Here is a 20,052-nt window from a genome sequence, read left to right as displayed (position 1 = left end):
CAGAATCATTCCGTACATAACGCTTTCTCGTTGCAGCACGCCGAGCCGTTCCAACGCTTCCCGCTTGTCCGTTCCTTCGACGAGAATGGGACACCTTTCAGCACGGAAAGCCGTTCCAGCGTCAGTGGTACTATTGTGTCCATTGTTGAGAAATTCCGTGTCCACTGTACAGCAACTGCCACAGCACTCCCGTTCTGGTGTTCAATGTTTACGATCGTATACGAAAAACAATTACTCCGTTTTACGTAATTATTTAAATTTAATGGAATTCAGTAATTATAACTGCAAATCAAATATATACATAAAGCAAATCAAATATTTACATCACTGAAATGAGTTAGTAATCGTAAATTGTTCTATGCGCTTTGATCATCGTCAAGCAAACCTGGAATGTCACCTGCATCCAACCTACAGTAAACATATACAGTGATAATAAGTTTGCCGAGTGTAAATACATAAATACCTGTAAGAACTAGTAGCACTTGTAAGGGTATCATCACTGTCCAGCTGAACATTGCTATTTTGCAAAAAGTATCATGAACGTTCAATAAACAGGTTTGTATTACCTTGAAGAATGTTGTCCGAATGTTGGAAACATCAATTCCCTATAAGATAAACACACTGAACTAATCTGTGATCATATGCCACTTACGAAGACATAGAATGAGGCGTCGAATGAGGTGTTGAACGACATCTGCTGCATAAAAAGGAAAAAGTAAGCATATAAACAGACTTGTACAGTATGCCCAAATAGTTAACCCCCAGGATGGCATCGAGGTTAGGTGTATCCAATCTCTGTGTGTTTACTGATGGCCTTCTACGTGTTCTATGAATATCCTGTACATTGTGCAATAGAAGGAAATGGGTCACCAGTCAATTTTGCTTTGTCTTGTGCCATGTGAGCTACCACTAAGTAACGATAATGTTACAAAGAGTGGCAGGAGATACTATATAATTATGGCTATGTAGACAGCAATAGTGGAAGCTCTCTTTAAGGTTACGGGATACCGTAAAATACCTGCACACACGCGTGACCATCTACAGGGATTTTTCTACTGTACAGCAATGTATCACCCTACTACGTACTTGAAGTGCAGTTTTATACTGCATTCACCTTTGAAGCTATTTACCGAGAGTGTTAGCCATAGAGAATCCACTAGGGCATGTCACAACAATGAAAATCTTCTAGCCAAAAATCGTCGTACTTGAACCCTATTTCATTTATTTACTAATTCGTAATAATAACCTTGAGAGACAGACGAGAGCTTTTTCTAATTGATTACACCATTGTTCCAGCGCAAGTCGTTATGGTAGATGCTGAAGCCATTCTGATATTTATAAAATTTCCACTAAAATAAGAGCAGCAACATGGACAATCGAAAATTTTGGCTAGAAAATTCACCAGTCTCCTATTTCTATGATGTCACTAAAACCACACACAAATATGTGCGCCACAGAGACTTCGCGCAAAACACAAATCCTCTATATAATGAAGCAATTTCTACTCTACTTACTTTACCACTACTTCCAGTATCCCGTAACCTTAAGTACATTTTTGGACTAGTGCTGATTCAATGAAAAGCTATGTGCCACTCTGCAAGAGCAGTTGTACTATAACATGGTAACAGGACTGGCTGCCCTAGTGTGGTACGTACTCTACCCTAGTGTGGTACGTAATCTACCGTAGTGTGGTACGTACTCTACCCTAGTGTGGTACGTAATCTACCGTAGTGTGGAACGTACTCTATCCTAGTGTGGTACATACTATAGTACGTTCACGTTGAGCTGGAACCTGAAAATCAGCGAAAAATTAAAAGTCGATTTTTTCTCAAGTCAAATAACATTTCAGCCAACCAGGTGATTGGTGATGGCAGTTAAGTTGTCAACAACAGACAGAAGTGGTTTGACTACAAAACAAGTTTGGGAAAGAGCCGTAATGGAACCTGCACTTTTAAGGGTTTACCCATAGGAAATGTATGGGGGAAATTTTGATTGGCTGTAAATGTTGTGTTAAGCATTCGAATCAACCAATTTCGAAATATTTTTAGCGGCAAGAAGTACTACAAATGAGCCAAATTTCAAGATCTTGTGTAATTGCATTCATGAGTTATTAAATGTTTTTGAGGATCCAGCTCAACGTGAACGTACTATAGAGTTGCACAGTTAATTGGATCGGCTATCGGTTATTGGCTGTATATTGACCTTGTTTTTCAATATCAGGTGTGGTAGTAGCAATTGGCATTGGCACACAAGTAATAAGATGTATTCCCAGCAGGTAGGTAAACATGAACATAAACATGGCTGTATGGGGATTGATTTAACATAATAGTTATACTATGGTCCATGAGGGGTTATCCCGATATATAAGCCCAAGCGACAGCAATTGACAATTTACGTCAATCTACACATATACCACCAAAATCAATTACTACATTAAATTCGGTATTTTCAGAAAGCCACAACGGTACCTGAAAAATACCTTTTAACTACTAACAACTAAATACCTTTTAACTACTAACAACTAAATACCTTTTAACTACTAACAACTAAATACCTTTTAACTACTAACAACTAAATACCTTTTAACTACTAACAACTAAATACCTTTTAACTACTAACAACTAAATACCTTTTAACTACTAACAACTAAATACCTTTTAACTACTAACAACTAAATACCTCCCAACCCTTGTACACGTCACAAATTGTGACCGGGCCTGTGAAAACAGGGCATGTGGGTACAAGTACACCCATCACATTGTTGGTCACATCTCAGTCTTGGAAATGGATATTTAGATTCTGTAACTTGCATCACAACCCTTTGGCCTCTGAAATAATAAATAAAACGGTTGCATGATACGTGAACGCCACTATAGTGGCTCTTACATATGCATGCATTCAAAGACACGCATCTCATAAACGAAATATCCTATTCATGAATGGATTTCACCATGTTACTCCTTGGTAAACACCCAACAATTTGAGTGTTATTTGGAAGTGTTAGAAGAATTGAGTGCAAAGTTACTTTTCTACCTAAAATATGGGACAGAAGAAGCAAGCAAAGGTTAGTAACTGTTACATATTATTGTAGATCTATGAATAGGGAATGCTTTAACGTCAACCACATTGGAATAGGTGGTTCTGTCATGGAGTAACAATGGCTAGAGTTTTGTGTCGATAATGCATAATTACGTAAAATTTATTTCGTTCTTAATAACCAAAGCCACTATAGTGGCGTTCGGGATCAAAGGGTTAAACGCTTGTTACATGTGGAAAACTTTACTGCTATAGCATAATGGTATACAACATTATGAACGATTGAAATGTGAAAAAGTAGGCAAAATCCTGTTCCCACATGCCCTGTTTTCACAGGCACAGTCACAATTACAAAATCACCGCTTCCTTACCGGCTGGGAGTTACTGCATTACTCTGACTAACAGCACTCCTATATTTGTAAGAAACAATATCTCGTGAAATATTTAATTTCTTTTACTCACCGAATTGGTGTTACTGTACTACTTCGATTAACTGTACTACTCCTACTGTATTTGTAACAATTTAAATGTTCTAATCATTAATAAAGCTTACCCTGAACTGTGTGTATGCCTATTGTGGTCATATGGAATTGCCATCTGAGGTGTTCTGTAGTGGAGCAATCGTATCATGTGGTAATAAGATACAAATTTCCTACCTGGGTACTGACTCATAGTTACTATGGCTCCTACAGGAAACATAAGAATCAGTACAAAGCATTCATCTATTTCTAGAATCCCTTATACATTGGCTAAATAACAGCAAACAAAAAAATTTTACAGACATACAGGAGATGGTGCACAAATCTTGCCCACAAAATCTATAAGGTTTATGCAAAGAGATTGCGGCGTGTTCACATGTAACCAGTGGATCATGAAGCCAAAATTGGTTGGCCAATACATTAATGTTGGTAAGTGGTTCAATAGCAAAATGTGGCTGACTAAACTAAGTTTGAATGGCCATCGTCCAATGACCAACTGTTATTTTGTACTCTGTAACGTAAAACTCTAACTAGAATTAAGATCAATGAATAGAATTCGGTTAGTTGTTAGGTTACTCATGACCTTAGCACTTGATTACGTAAGCCGTCGTAAATAGTGTTGCACCGATTATCGGTTTAATAATCGGAAATCGGTTTATCGGCCACATTTTTGCAATATCGGTATCGGTAATTATTAGCTGATTAATCGGCCAATTAAATTTTACAGAACTTGATGGTATTTTTTCAAAAAATAGTATTAAAACAGTGTTTTTAAAATGGTAATTTTGTCAAATGTATGTGGAATTTTGGTAAACATAAACATCGGATCAGTTATCGGTATCGGCCATTATATGAATTTCAATATCGGTTAATCGGATAATCGGCAAAATGTCTTATCGGTGCATCACTAGTCGTAAAGCCCTGCACTCAAATTTGAGGTAATGGAATCTACTTTGTCACCTTTTTGTGCATTTGTAACATACCTGTGCTGCTCTTCTCTAGTATACTGACTCCTACCATTATTAAGGGTCCAATGTTATTCACTTATAATATTCATGGTTACAAACCGCTGAATGGTGCTGCTCTGTTCATTCCTACACACGTACAAGTATATGCAATGCACTTATAACAAATAATATTAGTACCTCCATTGCACACTATTACCAGGTGGTGTTCTGAAAGAAATTTGGTGTTCATTGTTGGCAAACAACAAGAAAATGTATCTTGCCTGTTAGTAGAGCTATGAGGAGCCATCACTGGATGACTGTAGAGGAACTATATATTATGGTATACAATTTTAGTTTATCTTACCTGTTAGGTGGTTCCACACCAGATGGACTCCTACAGGTTCATTCAACATATAAGATAATCATCATGTAAAAATGTAACGCATACCCTCCAAAGGATCTGGCACTGCCACTTCTGCTCAGGTATGCCCTTATGGACAAAAGAGGCAATTGTCAGTAAATTTCAGGTATTTTACGCACCCATTGATTGCCCACTTCACTGGATTGCGTGGTATTGGTGTAGTTGAAGGAGTGCTAGCAACTCTCTCTTTACTAGTAAACTGGCCAGGTCTTCTATTACTACTGTTATACCGCTGGTCCAACACTTCTTTTGCTTCCCTTAAAGCTTGAAGAAAATTAGCAATAATTATACACATGTCCATTGACGTAAAATTTTCTATTTGCTAGGTGTTACTGTGACAGTTTAGTTAATAGTTAGACAATATACAAGCCTACATACTTTCAGATTGCCAGGGTATATGGTGCTGCCTTATGACTCCAGTTGTCTCATCTTCGCTTTCCTCTGTCATATATACCGCAGCTAACTCACCCCACATTCTCTCTTCTCTGTCCGTCTCTGTATACTTCCCTCTTCTTTTGTACAGCTAAAGAAGGAAAACTGAAAAATTCAGCAAGATAATGAATTAAACATACTCCAGTTTGGTAGCTCTTCCTTTTCTTCATTTTCAAATTTTTTTGTACCTGCTCTCTTCTTTCCGGCCTACTATCATTATAAACCCTGCGACGGGATTCATAACAGCGATGAGCCCCACCTACACATATACATAATAGAAGTGTGCACACATCTAGAGCATATAGAGCCTTAACAACATGTATGCACACTTCATTACCTTACTTCATTCTGAGCAAGTATGAAGGCAACTATTTTGAATTTCTTAACAACCACAAGTCATGATGGGCACATCTCAACAGGCCATCGGTGTGGCAAATGTCGGAAGTACCACATCAAAAATAAACGTTACCCATGCTGAAACAAAACAACATGCAAGACATTCACTGAAAAACAAAACACAGAATTTAGTGACCACATGTCAAGATGGGCGCATCTCAACAATTTGCTGTCATCAGGTGGGTGCACCCGTACGAGCAAAGGTCTAAACAAAGAAAAAAACATACACTTATAACATCACATCTACACAATAAAGAAACAGGGAATTTAGTGACCACATGTCAAGATGGGCGCATCTCAACAATTTGCTGTCATCAGGTGGGTGCACCCGTACGAGCAAAGGTCTAAACAAAGAAAAAAACATTCACTTATAACATCACATACTACACAATAAAGAAACAGGGAATTTAGTGACCACATGTCAAGATGGGCGCATCTCAACAATTTGCTGTCATCAGGTGGGTGCACCCGTACGAGCAAAGGTCTAAACAAAGAAAAAAACATTCACTTCTAACATCACATACTACACAATAAAGAAACAGGGAATTTAGTGACCACATGTCAAGATGGGCGCATCTCAACAATTTGCTGTCATCAGGTGGGTGCACCCGTACGAGCAAAGGTCTAAACAAAGAAAAAAACATTCACTTCTAACATCACATACTACACAATAAAGAAACAGGGAATTTAGTGACCACATGTCAAGATGGGCGCATCTCAACAATTTGCTGTCATCAGGTGGGTGCACCCGTACGAGCAAAGGTCTAAACAAAGAAAAAAACATTCACTTATAACATCACATACTACACAATAAAGAAACAGGGAATTTAGTGACCACATGTCAAGATGGGCGCATCTCAACAATTTGCTGTCATCAGGTGGGTGCACCCGTACGAGCAAAGGTCTAAACAAAGAAAAAAACATTCACTTATAACATCACATACTACACAATAAAGAAACAGGGAATTTAGTGACCACATGTCAAGATGGGCGCATCTCAACAATTTGCTGTCATCAGGTGGGTGCACCCGTACGAGCAAAGGTCTAAACAAAGAAAAAAACATTCACTTATAACATCACATACTACACAATAAAGAAACAGGGAATTTAGTGACCACATGTCAAGATGGGCGCATCTCAACAATTTGCTGTCATCAGGTGGGTGCACCCGTACGAGCAAAGGTCTAAACAAAGAAAAAAACATTCACTTATAACATCACATACTACACAATAAAGAAACAGGGAATTTAGTGACCACATGTCAAGATGGGCGCATCTCAACAATTTGCTGTCATCAGGTGGGTGCACCCGTACGAGCAAAGGTCTAAACAAAGAAAAAAACATTCACTTATAACATCACATACTACACAATAAAGAAACAGGGAATTTAGTGACCACATGTCAAGATGGGCGCATCTCAACAATTTGCTGTCATCAGGTGGGTGCACCCATACAAGCAAATTAAGGTCAACAAAACTAATACCACATAATATATACTACACAACAAAATAAACATGACCACATGCCAGCACTATGACAAACAGCCCATAAACCACAGACGTCGGATTTCTTTGCTAGTATAGGTGTTCCCCTCCCTGGACTGTATCTGCTCAACTAGTAACTCGGTGACAGAGGTGTTATGAGAACTTCTAAAACTGTAATGACACAATTATATAAACTATATAACTACTACAGCACAATCCTTACCATTCGGTGTTATTATAACCATTCTGATCCATACTATTATGGAGTTGATGCACAATTCGCTATAAGAAATTAATTACAATGTTAAGCAACACAGAGCATAAATATGCAAGTTACAGTACAGATTTAATGCAAGGTCGTACTTACATGCAAGTTATGGTAATCACGACTATACTCTAACTCCAGTGCTCAAATTTATCATTCGCTCATATTACTTGTGATGGAGCAAACCCTTATGTACCATCTACCACACATGAGTTATGATGGCAAAGAATTCTTCAGTCTAGCACTCCAGTAAATTTCCACTCATCAGCGTGATTATTGCTGTCTTATTTATGGTACAACGAGCACTGACTGGTGGTTTGATTGCACATGCCAGCAAGAATGTTATTGTAACAAAATATGACATGTCCAAAGCTAATAGCACCTAACCGAGCCATAATATTATCGCATACACATAATCCCTTTTCAATTTCATATCTGTAAGTGTCGTAGCATTAAACCTGTATGTACACACTGTAGCATGAACTGTACTTGTACATTGCTGCTCACAAGTTAAAGCCACAAACACACAATTACAACTTACTGAAAGACCATCAGGTAACTTGTTCATACTCTTAGATTTGCTGACGGAGCCATTACCAGCTCGAACCTGTTCAACATCTTCCTTCAGCACTGCCATTTCGGACCTCATCTTCTTGACGTCATCGCTAATGTCTTGAAAGATAAGCATAGCTGACTGGTACTTTTGCTGGTTTACATACTGCTCGAGATTGTCATGCTGGGGATTACCGTCAAATCTACCACCATTAAATTCGTATCTTTCATCAGTTGCTGTCGAAACACTGCCGTAGAATTGCGCGGACATCTTATACACGAGGTGATCACGTGAGTTTCTTTTCTGCTCTTTATCTAGAGTTCGGTGACAGGGTGATGTCCGAGGTGATGTCGCAGTGTCCAGCAATACGTGTACAGAATAAAAAAAGGCCAACTGCAGAAGACGAAGGTTCTGATGACTTAGACGGAAATGTGACTGATGGTCAGTTAAGTTACTATTTATAGCTACTGTTGAGTTTGTAAAGATCAGCTCAGTAGTAGTGCTGTGAGACGAGAGTTATGTCTTATTCGGTTAGGCCACTTTGGTGTTGTTTCCAGGATCCTTGAACAAGAACTTTACTCACTTAGCTCCAATCTGGACCTGGTGGCCTGGTGCTAATAGGGGAAGTAGCCCACCCAGCTGTAATATCAATGGGTACCTGGTGTAAACTGTGAAAAACAACTTTAAATTCCATGTCTCGTTTCGATATCACAGGCAAGGGTTCTGCCTCATGTGAAGTAAAATTGCCCCCTAAAGGGTAAATTGCTGGCCCTACTCTAGAGAATTTCCAGCACTAAATCCTTGCACTCGAGTTGGTGGGCGTGGCTACTTAGTGTGTGTATATATGTTGAGGGTTCAGCTGGCCTTCCCAGTGGAGTTCTACAACTGGAAAACAGTGGCATAGCCAGCCATCCATATTAACCAGAGTTTTGTTGTTTCGTATAAGCAACATGCAGGTTAACCTGAAATCCAACTGTACTATGGATTGCTAGATTGACTTCCAATAACATGGGCTTACTTTGGGATTACCCCTTCTATGCCATTCATTAGTGCTGAACCAACCGGATCGGTTATTGGAAAAATCATACTGTATGGCTCCAAATTTTCATACCATAAAATTTTCGTAAAATGTCTTATTTTTATGAGTATGTAAATTTTCGTAAAAATAAATTGTTAATTTCAAGCACTTTACGCTTTAAAAAAATCGTCAGGTATTAATCAGGATAGAGTAGCACACGCCAGGTTCCCTTTTTGTGCTGAAAGGCTGAGGAAATCCCGTAGGCATGCTGCTCAGTTTCATGCAAGCATACCTCGCTTATTTAAAGGCGTGGCACCCATTTTACTAGCGTCTCACGGATAAATCAGTGCCATAACTACTTTTAATTAGCAATTTTAATACTCCCGAAGAGCAAGACAACATTACATTACATTTGGGCATTGCCATACTTTTGATACACGTCGCTGCTACCATTGGTGAGCTACAACACACTGAACATTTAAAACCGGCTTTTCTCAATACTTTAGAAAGGGTGATAAGACCCTTTTTCCCAGACTGGGTCACATATGTCACCCACTTGTTTTTTGTATGGTGGCACTATAACAGGTATATAGCTAATACATGAATTCATGCTCACTAAACGGCACTGAATACCTTGGTTTCTTGTGCTGCAGCACTAAAAATTGTGGATACATTAGCTGAAATATAGGCAGCAAGGTTTATCAGCTTGGAAATTAATAGAGTAATACCCACTAAAGATAGTTTATTAGTTAGACATCTGAGTGCAATTGTGAAATCAGCATTTAACATTATAGTATGGATTGTTTTGTTTGTTTTGACCGGTACTTATTCTTGCAAAGATAACAGAACCATGCAAAAATGTTAAATTTGTTGTATGTTTGCAGGGAAACGTCCACGAATTAGAAGAGCAAATACAGTTGCAGAGAAACAGAAGATGAAAAGGGACAGGAAGGCTAGAAAGCGACAGAGAAAAAAGTGTGGTGCTGCAGAAGTTGTTAAACAGTTATATCAAGCCAAGTTAGATCATGACAAGACCAAGAATCAGTTGGCATTCAATCAAAAGCTTGCTCAACTTTATTGGGATCGTTGGCGGCATGAAGTACAAGAAAGGAAATGCCGTCGAGTATTACCCTTACGTGTAAATCTACCGGTTATACCAAGGTCTTCTTTACATGACACTGAGAAAGGTGTGGTTGGTCGTGGATCTTTTGGTGTGGTGAAGCATATGATGTATAGGGGCATTGATGTTGCTGTTAAGACATTTGACAGTGATTGTAGCAATGATTCTGTAATATGTGAGGCCAGCTTCCTATCAAAATTGCAGCACCCAAACTTGCCACTGTTTTTTGGGTGCAACACAGTTGAACAACCTCCGTACATCGTTGTGCAATTTTATGGAATTTGTGGTAAATCTATTACCATACATAAAGAGCTGGCATCACCTATTTACATTACTACTGTGGAAGAATGGCTTCTGTTGTGTAAGCAGCTTTCTGAAACAGTAAAATATCTACACGATGCAGTACATTGTCTACACAATGACATCAAGAGTGACAATGTTCTTTTAACTGATGGACAGGTCACCAACCAAAGCAGCGGGAATTATAGTGTGGTCCTCATTGATTTTAACAAGGCCACCAGACTTAGTGATGGGAAGCAATATACCTTATCCCCATATGAGAAGACACTTCACTACACACACCACCCACACTTGGCACCAGAGGTTATTGAAGGTACTTCAAAACAAACATGTGCCAGTGACATGTTTGCTGTGGGAAGACTACTTAAGCAAATAGCCAAAAGGATGCAACATAATACAAGTGACGATACTGCAGTGTGGAGTAGATTGCAATCAATAGCATCACATTGTACTTCCCAACATGCCGAATCAAGGCCTTCTGCTGAATTTCTTGCTGATGATATCAAGAAACTTTTAACCATCACATAATATAGCATTAATATTACATTATGAAGCAGCAAACCATAAATAAAGTAAAATGAACATGTGATATTTAGCCATATAATTGTCACATTAAGTATACTACATACAAAACTTCATAGAGACAGGAGATGCTATTAAAACACGTTCAGTTATTTCTCCGAAGTCAATCGGTAACTCACCACTGGCACACCTAAATGCTATGCGTTGAATTGGCATAAAACAACACCCATCTTCAACTTCATTTAATGTTGACGACACTATAGCGGACTTGCCAAACCAGTTATAAAGCGGGTGTTTCTGTTTCCAAGTCACATAACAGAACAAATGTGTCTTATCTGTGTTGTTATAATCTAACTTAATAGAGTGTTTTAGAAAATACTTGATAATTCCTGCTCGGCAAGCAGAGTAATCAATGTTGGAAAGAGAACTTCCACTTCCAGGCCAATAGGCCATTATAACTTCTCCAGATCCCAACAGCTCATCTCCTAGTAAAACTTTTTTGTAATGCATGTACAGTAATGAAAAATGTGTTGTAGTTTGTCTGGGATAAAGCTGACCATACACTTGTTGCAACTGGCTGACCTCTACCCTAGATAGCACCTTTTCGCCCATTGGTGGAAGGGGTTTAATGTATGTTGACTGCATGAATTCAAATGAAATTGATGTTAAGTCTACAACTGTGGAAAGTCTTACCAAACTCAGCACGTCAGCATGGTCAGTACAGCCTTCTGTTTCGTGTATTGAGCCTCTACTCTGGTCCGAATCAAGCAGTAACACATCACTAAACACGTTGTCTTGTGTAGATAATCGTTTAATTTTCTGATGCCTTACAAACTTTAACATGATTTGTTCCTCGATGTTTTTATTATTGGTGTGGTAAGTGCCAAGCATACCATTTAGTCTTTCAAAAGCAAAGGCCCAAAAAGCATGTATAGGGCCAAAGTTTAGAAAGCAATCCTTAAGGTGCATGTGAAGATGTTGGTTGGGAGAACAAGGATGACTGCCATAGAGCCTTTGAAAAGTTCTACAAAAAAGAACCAGATAATTATCAGCCTGGGATACTGCATCTAGTGATATAATGCGTGTAAGCATCAGTCGACAAGCATTAACAAATATCAGCCAGCAATTCAGATCTTCGGTTTGTAGAACTCCTTTTAATACAATCGGCGAAATTATTGTGGTCCACGTACGCCATTGATCAGCAGTAAACCCAGAAAATGTACTCGCGATCTTAATGGGTATACGGCCTACATCATAAGGAAACTTAAGGAGGGCAGCTTTCTCCTGTATTACCTGCAGATCTTGCTGTGTTAACCTATCAGTCTTGATCCAAATTGACATTACATGCTTGGCTGTGCCAAGCAGCAAGTTGTGCATCGGGTCTATCGCCACAAACGATACTGGATCAAACAAAGGCAGATCAATTAGAACCGAGTATCTTATACCAGTACTGGACTCTAGATATTCACGAGCTGACTTGGTTTGACACTTTAACCACTCTGAACATACATTCTTGTGATGATCTTTGGTACGCATTTCCCAGTCACTCCTGTTGTATCCGGAAAAATCAGGTTTTCTTCCGAATGATTCAGTAGGAAATTCTTTAAGGCATTTATTACAGCCAAAACGAGCAGAATGGCCCAAAAATCCACATAGCTTTCTAGTGGCTGGTATATCACAGACAACACTTCCAATACAGAGTCTGACATAAACACTTTTCAGAAAGGGATGTTTTGTCGGTATCATCCAACCTTTATAGGCATCATTAAGTTCTTTCACCAGTGGAGCAACAAAAGAATTCATTGTCAATTTTGGTTCCTTTGGCCCAGGAATTATCCCACACAATATAATGTTCTCTATTTTGTACCGCATGTTCCTTGGCAGATTAAGCACTACCAAATACAGCACACCAACAGAATACTTAGTTCTAGTGAAAGGTTGGAACCAATCTGTGTTCAGCGATAGCAGCAAATTTCCTGGGAATTTGAGGAAATTAGAAAACTTGTCTGAATTAAAATCTCGCCATATAGCTCCATCATACACATCTGCCAATATATCAACTGGAACAGTTTCACATCTTTTTCGCCAGTGGTCACAGATAGTCAAAAAACTTGGATTAGCTACTAAATCAGTGATCGCAATTTTTAGACTTTGGTACGGAAATGTTTTCAGTGGCACATAACGAGTCTTTCCAGAGTCCCGCACTTTTATTTCCTTTAGCAGTGGTGCATTACAAGGTACTCGCTGATCTCTGTGAGGGTGATTAGGGAATGCAACAGATCTGCACTTAAGTGGTCCTCTAGTTGTTACACATTCATCATAGTTATAAATGGAGCTGCATGATGTGCAAACAACAAAAACATTGAGATTGTGTGCATCAAGCCCTACATACTTCAGTAGTCCATTATAAGAATTAGGTACCTGATCACAAGCATCATTGAGATCAGCATAGTTGAGCTGGCCACTTAACAAATGAAGCAATTTTTTTACAACTACCATCATAGCTTTAATAGCAGAATCGGAAACACGAAAAATCATCTGCCACATAATTAGTTGCAAAAAGAATAACTTCACAATGGGATTAATAGGATTCTCCTGACTTATAGGATTTCGGTGTACCCCAATGGTTCCAATATCACTCTCATTCCACACTTCTTGGTAAGCTTCTTCCTGAAACAACACACACACCCAGCTGTAAATCCATTATAATGACATTGCATACATAAACAAATTATAGTGCTGGGTAATTGTTGATATAATGTATAGCTAAACAAAGAAGGCAATCCACGAAATTATAGAATAGCATGAAAAGCATGAATATTAATTCGAACAAGTCGATATGCTACTTCTAAAACCAGGTGTCATGCAGTCAGCTTTCTATTAGCAGAATTTTTAAAATATATATTGTATTATAACTTAATTTTTGGTAATTATTTATTTCTAATTCATGAAAGTTAATTTTCGTAATTCAATGAATTACGTGGCTATGCACTGGCTAGCAACATTTCTTAAATAAAATATTTAACTAACATCTTACGTACAGAAGTATCCTCTAAACCATTTAATAGCTTGACTAAACTGTTGTTTTTACAAAATTCTCTCGACAAAGCCTCTTTTCTGCTATCACTGTTGGAAGGGATACTCCCCCTTTCAACTAAGGAATTCGTTATATCTGGTACCCTAGGAGGCCAGCTGTGTTGTTTCAAGGCTACTAGACATCCACTGAAGCCCTTTAGGAAAGGCCTTTACTGTGCCCTTTTAAACTCGTTTCACCCGTATTTCAAACCGGCAAGTATTAACAGTCTTAACCTAAAGCTTAGAGGTATAATACAGGCTATATATGGCTGTTGTTTACAACATAAAGGCTGTTTTCAGCAAACAAAGTTTTGCTCGTGTGGGTGCGGAAAGACAAATATACAAATACACAAACAGACATACAAACACACACACTTTTTAGGAAACAATTTCAGTACACCAGGCACACGCCCACAGCTAGTCTTCGGTCGGCTGTGGGCGTGCGCCTGATTATAACTGTATCATGATATTAAGCCTTTACACCATTGTTAGTGGATGTAACACTTCCAAATGGCTACTAAACAATTGTATTGATGAACCATGCACTTGTTTCTTGACAGTAAATAATATGGATAGAATAGAGATATGACTTTGCTTACAAGCAAGATGATTTCCCAAATAAAAGAGCATGAAGCATTGAGTATAATTATGCACTATAACTCTATAGTTATCATAAACACGTTACAGCATCATGCACTCTGCACATACATATATATACCTCTAAGCATTCATCATCATCTTCTGATTCAAAAAACTCTTCATCTTCACTAGCCATATAAGATCCATCTATAATAAAATAATCTAGCTGAACGGTGCATGTACTTGGCAATGATTGAGTACTTCAACCTTCAACTATACTGTAGCATGCAATAACAAAGAAAAACAAAAGTTTAAAGGATTGTTGAAGAAAACAAACAAGCAAAGACTGCTTAAATGGTAAAACTGGCTCACCACTGCTGACCCAGTGATCCAGATACCAATCAAGGCAGATATGACCTGGATTACTAAAGTGGAGATGCGCATAGAAGTCACAGCCTGGCCGATGTACGACACTTTGTGGTGAGTAGACTCAATTTCAATGCTGATGGTAATTAATGTAGACCACAAATGCATATTTTGACTCAATCAAAATGTTGCCTCAGGGATCACTGGGTCAAAATAGGGATTTGTAATTAACATTAATTACCACCTCAGCGATCCTTTCTTGTTCGTTGTTCGTTGGTTTCTTTCCCTTGTTTGAAAATTTATTCTTTTGTATCAGTTTTGCTAATTAATACACTTTTTCTCAATCCATTTATGGAAAGTAAACACACACCACACACTGCACAGATGAACACATGTAGCTATGCCATGCAAATTATTGCACATGTAGGAAACATGAATATAGTCATAAAGAGCCATGTGACCTGGAAGTAAAAGTTGTATTACTATTAAAAACCAGGTGCCATGCAAGATTTAGTTGCTAAGATGGTAGCGTTCTGCATTGAATGGCTAATGTAACACACCGTAAAAAAATTGCTAATCAAATAATGTATATTGTAATTCACGGAATAAAATAATGTATTTTGTAATTCACAAATTACATGAAACATGTTGCTATGGATGCATATTTTAATCAGACTATTTTTAACACGCGCCACACAGAACTACGTATCTTCTTAACTGTAATTATTCTTTAATTTTCATTCACGTAAGTACATGCAAGTCACACTCACTTTCAAAATGAGCACGTAAACACCTACGTACTGGGAGCATATACGAGGCCTACTGCCATGTTTTTCAGTATGCAGAACAACTAGAAGGTTTATTAGGAAGCCAGTCTCGAAGTCTGAGGTGAGTAGCTATGGCCCAGTTTTAAACCCGGAAAAGAAACCACCTTTGAGCCAGGTGCAATACTTGATTACTGGCTGCTGTAAAAGTTTGCTCACGTATGGGTGCAGGAAGCAAAACAAACACATACATAGGTACATATAATGCACACACACATTTTGGGAAACCATTTTAGCGCCTGCCCACAGGCCGGTTATATATGTGCACTTAACATTTCCGACTACAAAGTCATTATAACAATCCAGATGACAGTACCAGACAGTCTGGCACTGCATGCACAAGTATATCACAACATTCCATATAGTTAGGGTAGTTATTAGAAGATGTTCTATCTGTTAGTGGTGACCCTGATAAATTAAGGCAGCTACACATGTGGAATAGCTTTTAATTAGCCATGTGTAGCAACGTCTTTGTAATTAGGCCACAAAAACTTACTTACCCTCCTGACAACGTGCGGGCAGACGGGCAGGTATTTATTATTGACTAGATAAATAATAACAGTTATTTTGGCCTTGGGAGGACAGCATCAGATAATGCTACTTTTCATCTCCACACCTGTATTATATAGAGCATACATGAGTACCGTATACGCTGAATATTTGGCGAGCGTAAACTTTGGCTATTTGGAAGAAACAGCGTATTGGCGGACATTTAGTTTGGCGAATTGTACAAACAATCTACCAAGCAAACTAAGACAATGGAAAGCTAACTGCTGTTGGCGGTCAATTAAATTGGCGGTCGATGCTAATTTCGCCAAACCGCCAAATTAAAATCACCGCCAAATATTCAGCGTATACGGTATGTGCTTTATTTATTTACTATGCAAAAAACCTCAAATATGAGTATGTTTGCATATACAATTTGTTCAGTTTGTCTGTAAACGTGTCTAAGTTAGGGGAGGTAACCACATCGGCTGGCAGAGTTCCAATCACGGATGGCGGCAGGTAGGAAAGAGTGTTGGAAAGAATTAATTCTTGTTTGGATTTGTCTGAATCTTAGTTGATGGCCTCTTGTAGATGTTTCAGAGGGTAATAGATAAGAGTTGAAGTCAATTTCTACTAAATTGTTGAGAATTTTGTAAAACATTATCAATCTGGACAAATTTCTTCTATTTTGTAACCTATTACATTCCAATTTATGTAGCAGCTCAATGGCTAGGGGGAATATTTCTTGCCCAAGGAAACAATAGTAGTATAAAGACCCAGCCAAGAATTGACAAACCTAGGCATCAACCAGGCTGATGCCCAGACAACTGGGCTAAGATCACCTCAAGCCCTTGTCTTCACGACGACAATTTATACAGCACAGCTAGTGTAGTGCACTACGATAAACCGAGAAGAATTACATAAATTCTTCAACTAGACTATTGGCTGACAGAAATTTGCGCATACATCAATACTTGGACACGAAATTAGTTATGAAACTGAACAAACCTTCCGGTGTGGATTCATGCATCTCCTCGTCCATGTCTCCCATAGCAGGTTCGACGCTGTCCATATTAAACGTACTATCCTGTAACTCCGGCTGGGCGGGACGTAATGGCTTAGTGCTGTTGGATTTCCACCTCCTTAATCGAACCTTGCTCCATTCACGTTTTTGCTCATCGTAAAACTGTTGCTTGTGGCGGTAAAATGTTGTATTAGGAACAACAAGTTGGCAATGGGGGCAGTATTTGTCCCTGTTCCTCGACGATTCAGAAGTCGCAGACTCTTGATTACCACATTGCACGGTCTGAGGTTCAGCCATCTATGATCAGCCTTAATAAATTATATTATGCGCTTTAAAGGCTGTATGCGCGTAATCCTCAGCTAATCATAATGGAAGAACGGAGAAACGTGATAGTTCAGGGAAACTGGTAGGACAATAGCACGGATATCGATACTACCTGTGACAATGGGAACCAGGAACAATGCACGAATTTCACCGTGCAAGCGTAAAGAACGGTAAGTGAAGAATGTACGTACTTGTGTTGATAATCTCCTGTGAGTGCCACCATCAGCTACATGCATCACACCAGTGCCACCATCAGATACATGTATCACACCAGTGCCACCATCAGCTACATGTTTCACACCAGTGTCAACAGTTCAGTCTGAATTAAGTGAGCAGTACTCCTTAAAAGTGTGTATGGACATGACAATTATTTTTTTCTAGTTTCTTGTACAAGTGGAAAGATAGTACAGCAAATGAGGTAGTGTGATAATATTATTGTGAAAATTAACAGTAATGTACATCTATTTTTTTCTATTTGTAGCTCATACCAAGTGAGATATTAGTGCCAATAGCCATGAAGCACAAGTCAAGGGCCAGATTAGCAGTGGCTATGACAAACCGTCTCTTTGACAAAGAAATACGTATAAAGAGCAATTGTAGAAGCAGGGATAAGCCTGCCTTAGATCCGATTAAACTAATGTATGTCCGAAGAAGGTCGTACGAATACTTCCAGGCTGTTATAACAAATGAGAAGGAGAACTGGGAGCAAGAGTGCATCAAAGCAATAGACAGTGATGCTAGGGCAATTAAGCGAAGCATGAGAAATAGGCAATAATATTTTACTGGTTTTCTTTTAAATAATACTGTCATTTGTGATTAATTTTTGTCATCTTTCAGTTAATATAATCTATTACATTATTATCAATGCAAATGTCACCTAACCTAGTGGCTATTAAAGACGTCATTGCTCTGCTTCAGAGGAGGTTGGGCATGCACACACGAGTGCATAAAGTATAACCAAGCCTTCGGTGAAATTTAAATAAGTACTGTATCATTCAAAAGTGTGCTTCACGGTTAGTATATTTAACCGGTCTGCCCCACACACGTAAATCTCTCCATGTACAGTAAGTTAGTCGGTGAAATCAATGTATTGCAGTCTTGGGACACATTATTAGCTTGTAGCTGAGCCCAACATTCATCGAAGAATGTATTATGATATACAAAAAGCCTCCTATACTCGATCCCATGGAATTAAAGAAAGGGAGGTTAGTGTGTCCTCATGGAGAATCAGCAGGAAATAGGCCACCTTTCCACTCAGTTTTCTTCCGCTTGTCACAAGAGGCACAAGAAAAACTAGTGTAGCTGTTACTAAACAGCTTTTATCACTTTATTTTAGTGTTGGTATTAGAAATATTCAGTTAAAGGTAATAATTTTCAGTAGCGCTTATATCGTGTCCAACCTCCTCTGGCTCTGCTTCGAGGCTTCTCTCGTAAGATCATGAACTCTCCTCTGCCTTAATTAGCCACCTTGCATGCTGCCAGATTGCTGATTTGCTGCAGTAGACAGTTTTTCGTGTAAGGGTTTTAAGTTTCACCTCTTCAGCATGTCATTTTCAAATGCCGAGTTCCGCAGTTGTAGTGTTACCTTGCTAATGATCCGCAATGATTAAACAGTGAATAATTGATTTGCAAAAAGTATGGGCGACATGCATTTACACATGCCAACGTGTAGGACTGCACACTGCTGTACAGTACATTAAGGACTGCACAACAAAATTTCATAGAATCTTTGCATTATGTAATCTGGCATGCTCTTCACATAATCTCTACCACAGCTCAGTGCGGTACAACAATTATTTTGGTGCAACAAAATTTTGGCAATTCTACTTGAGAAGAATTTTGACAAACAATACAGCTGTATGTTGTCATATTGCATTATCTCTAAAAATTTGTTGGACAAGAATGAATCGAAATCATATTGGCAAACATATGCCTCCTTCAGCTAGCACTGCCAACATAATTATCATAATGGCATGGATTCCTGGAAGTCTATATCTTGTGTCATTTATTAAGCAACAACCTTCATTCTAAGGAACATGCCTGCTAGCACCGGATATGATGGTTGCTAGGAATCCCAAAACGAACATTGCTTAGGGCTCCGCTATTTTGCATATGCTAGGTGCAGACCACAACATGATGCTCCAGTATGATGGTTGCTAGGGGGCCCAATACGTGACGGTTGCTAGGGACCCCAATACGATTATTGCTAGGGGCCCCAGTATGATCGTTGCTAGGGACCCTAACAGGGCCCAAAATGATGGTTGTCAGCCAGCAAAATGTAGTCTGGCGGTGCCCGACCCATCACATAAAGTAAGGGTCTGGTGAAATACACATACCAAACCATTTCTGGAGGAATTCGATTAGACAGTCTCACGTGGCATTTGTTATGCAAGATGACTAC

General features: G+C 38.8%; 3 protein-coding genes and 1 long non-coding RNA gene across 12 annotated transcripts; 2 read left to right on the top strand and 2 right to left on the bottom strand.

Annotated features, from left to right (window-relative positions):
• Positions 1 to 258: 258 nt before the first annotated feature.
• On the bottom strand, positions 259 to 6,095 carry LOC136246096 (uncharacterized). Of its 8 annotated transcripts, none has more exons than XM_066037555.1 (18): positions 5,653 to 6,095; positions 5,456 to 5,574; positions 5,262 to 5,406; positions 5,003 to 5,147; positions 4,911 to 4,937; positions 4,827 to 4,856; positions 4,744 to 4,779; positions 4,661 to 4,690; positions 4,583 to 4,609; positions 4,499 to 4,528; positions 3,693 to 3,722; positions 3,590 to 3,643; positions 3,499 to 3,543; positions 3,408 to 3,446; positions 653 to 697; positions 567 to 605; positions 464 to 517; positions 259 to 408 (listed from the first exon to the last, which is right to left on the bottom strand). In XM_066037555.1, exons 2-18 carry the CDS (start codon positions 5,483 to 5,485, stop codon positions 357 to 359), a joined length of 858 nt encoding a protein of 285 aa, XP_065893627.1. In that variant the 5' UTR covers positions 5,486 to 5,574; positions 5,653 to 6,095; the 3' UTR covers positions 259 to 356. The 8 variants fall into 8 exon arrangements, with proteins under 8 accessions (XP_065893627.1, XP_065893626.1, XP_065893625.1 ...); XM_066037554.1 differs by having other exon boundaries at positions 653 to 694; positions 3,499 to 3,540; positions 4,911 to 4,952; positions 5,653 to 6,008; XM_066037553.1 differs by having other exon boundaries at positions 3,499 to 3,540; positions 4,911 to 4,952; positions 5,653 to 6,007.
• Positions 5,748 to 17,668, bottom strand: LOC136246094 (uncharacterized). Of its 2 annotated transcripts, none has more exons than XM_066037546.1 (6): positions 17,312 to 17,668; positions 14,767 to 14,834; positions 8,180 to 13,643; positions 8,002 to 8,132; positions 7,419 to 7,477; positions 5,748 to 7,366 (listed from the first exon to the last, which is right to left on the bottom strand). In XM_066037546.1, exons 1-3 carry the CDS (start codon positions 17,622 to 17,624, stop codon positions 11,073 to 11,075), a joined length of 2,952 nt encoding a protein of 983 aa, XP_065893618.1. In that variant the 5' UTR covers positions 17,625 to 17,668; the 3' UTR covers positions 5,748 to 7,366; positions 7,419 to 7,477; positions 8,002 to 8,132; positions 8,180 to 11,072. The 2 variants fall into 2 exon arrangements, with proteins under 2 accessions (XP_065893618.1, XP_065893619.1); XM_066037547.1 differs by lacking the exon at positions 17,312 to 17,668 and having other exon boundaries at positions 8,180 to 13,511; positions 13,574 to 13,643; positions 14,767 to 14,832.
• LOC136246095 (mitogen-activated protein kinase kinase kinase 7-like) lies at positions 8,318 to 11,055 on the top strand. Its single transcript, XM_066037548.1, has 2 exons — positions 8,318 to 8,454; positions 9,916 to 11,055. Exons 1-2 carry the CDS (start codon positions 8,349 to 8,351, stop codon positions 10,977 to 10,979), a joined length of 1,170 nt encoding a protein of 389 aa, XP_065893620.1. The 5' UTR covers positions 8,318 to 8,348; the 3' UTR covers positions 10,980 to 11,055.
• LOC136246098 (uncharacterized) lies at positions 16,064 to 18,496 on the top strand. Its single transcript, XR_010696243.1, has 3 exons — positions 16,064 to 17,979; positions 18,033 to 18,069; positions 18,133 to 18,496. It is a non-coding gene; the product is annotated as an uncharacterized lncRNA (long non-coding RNA).
• Positions 18,497 to 20,052: the final 1,556 nt, after the last annotated feature.

This window comes from Dysidea avara, chromosome 15 (genome assembly GCF_963678975.1).
Source record: "Dysidea avara chromosome 15, odDysAvar1.4, whole genome shotgun sequence".
NCBI classification, from domain to species: Eukaryota; Metazoa; Porifera; class Demospongiae; order Dictyoceratida; family Dysideidae; genus Dysidea; species Dysidea avara.
This window is presented reverse-complemented; position numbering and strand designations above follow the sequence as displayed.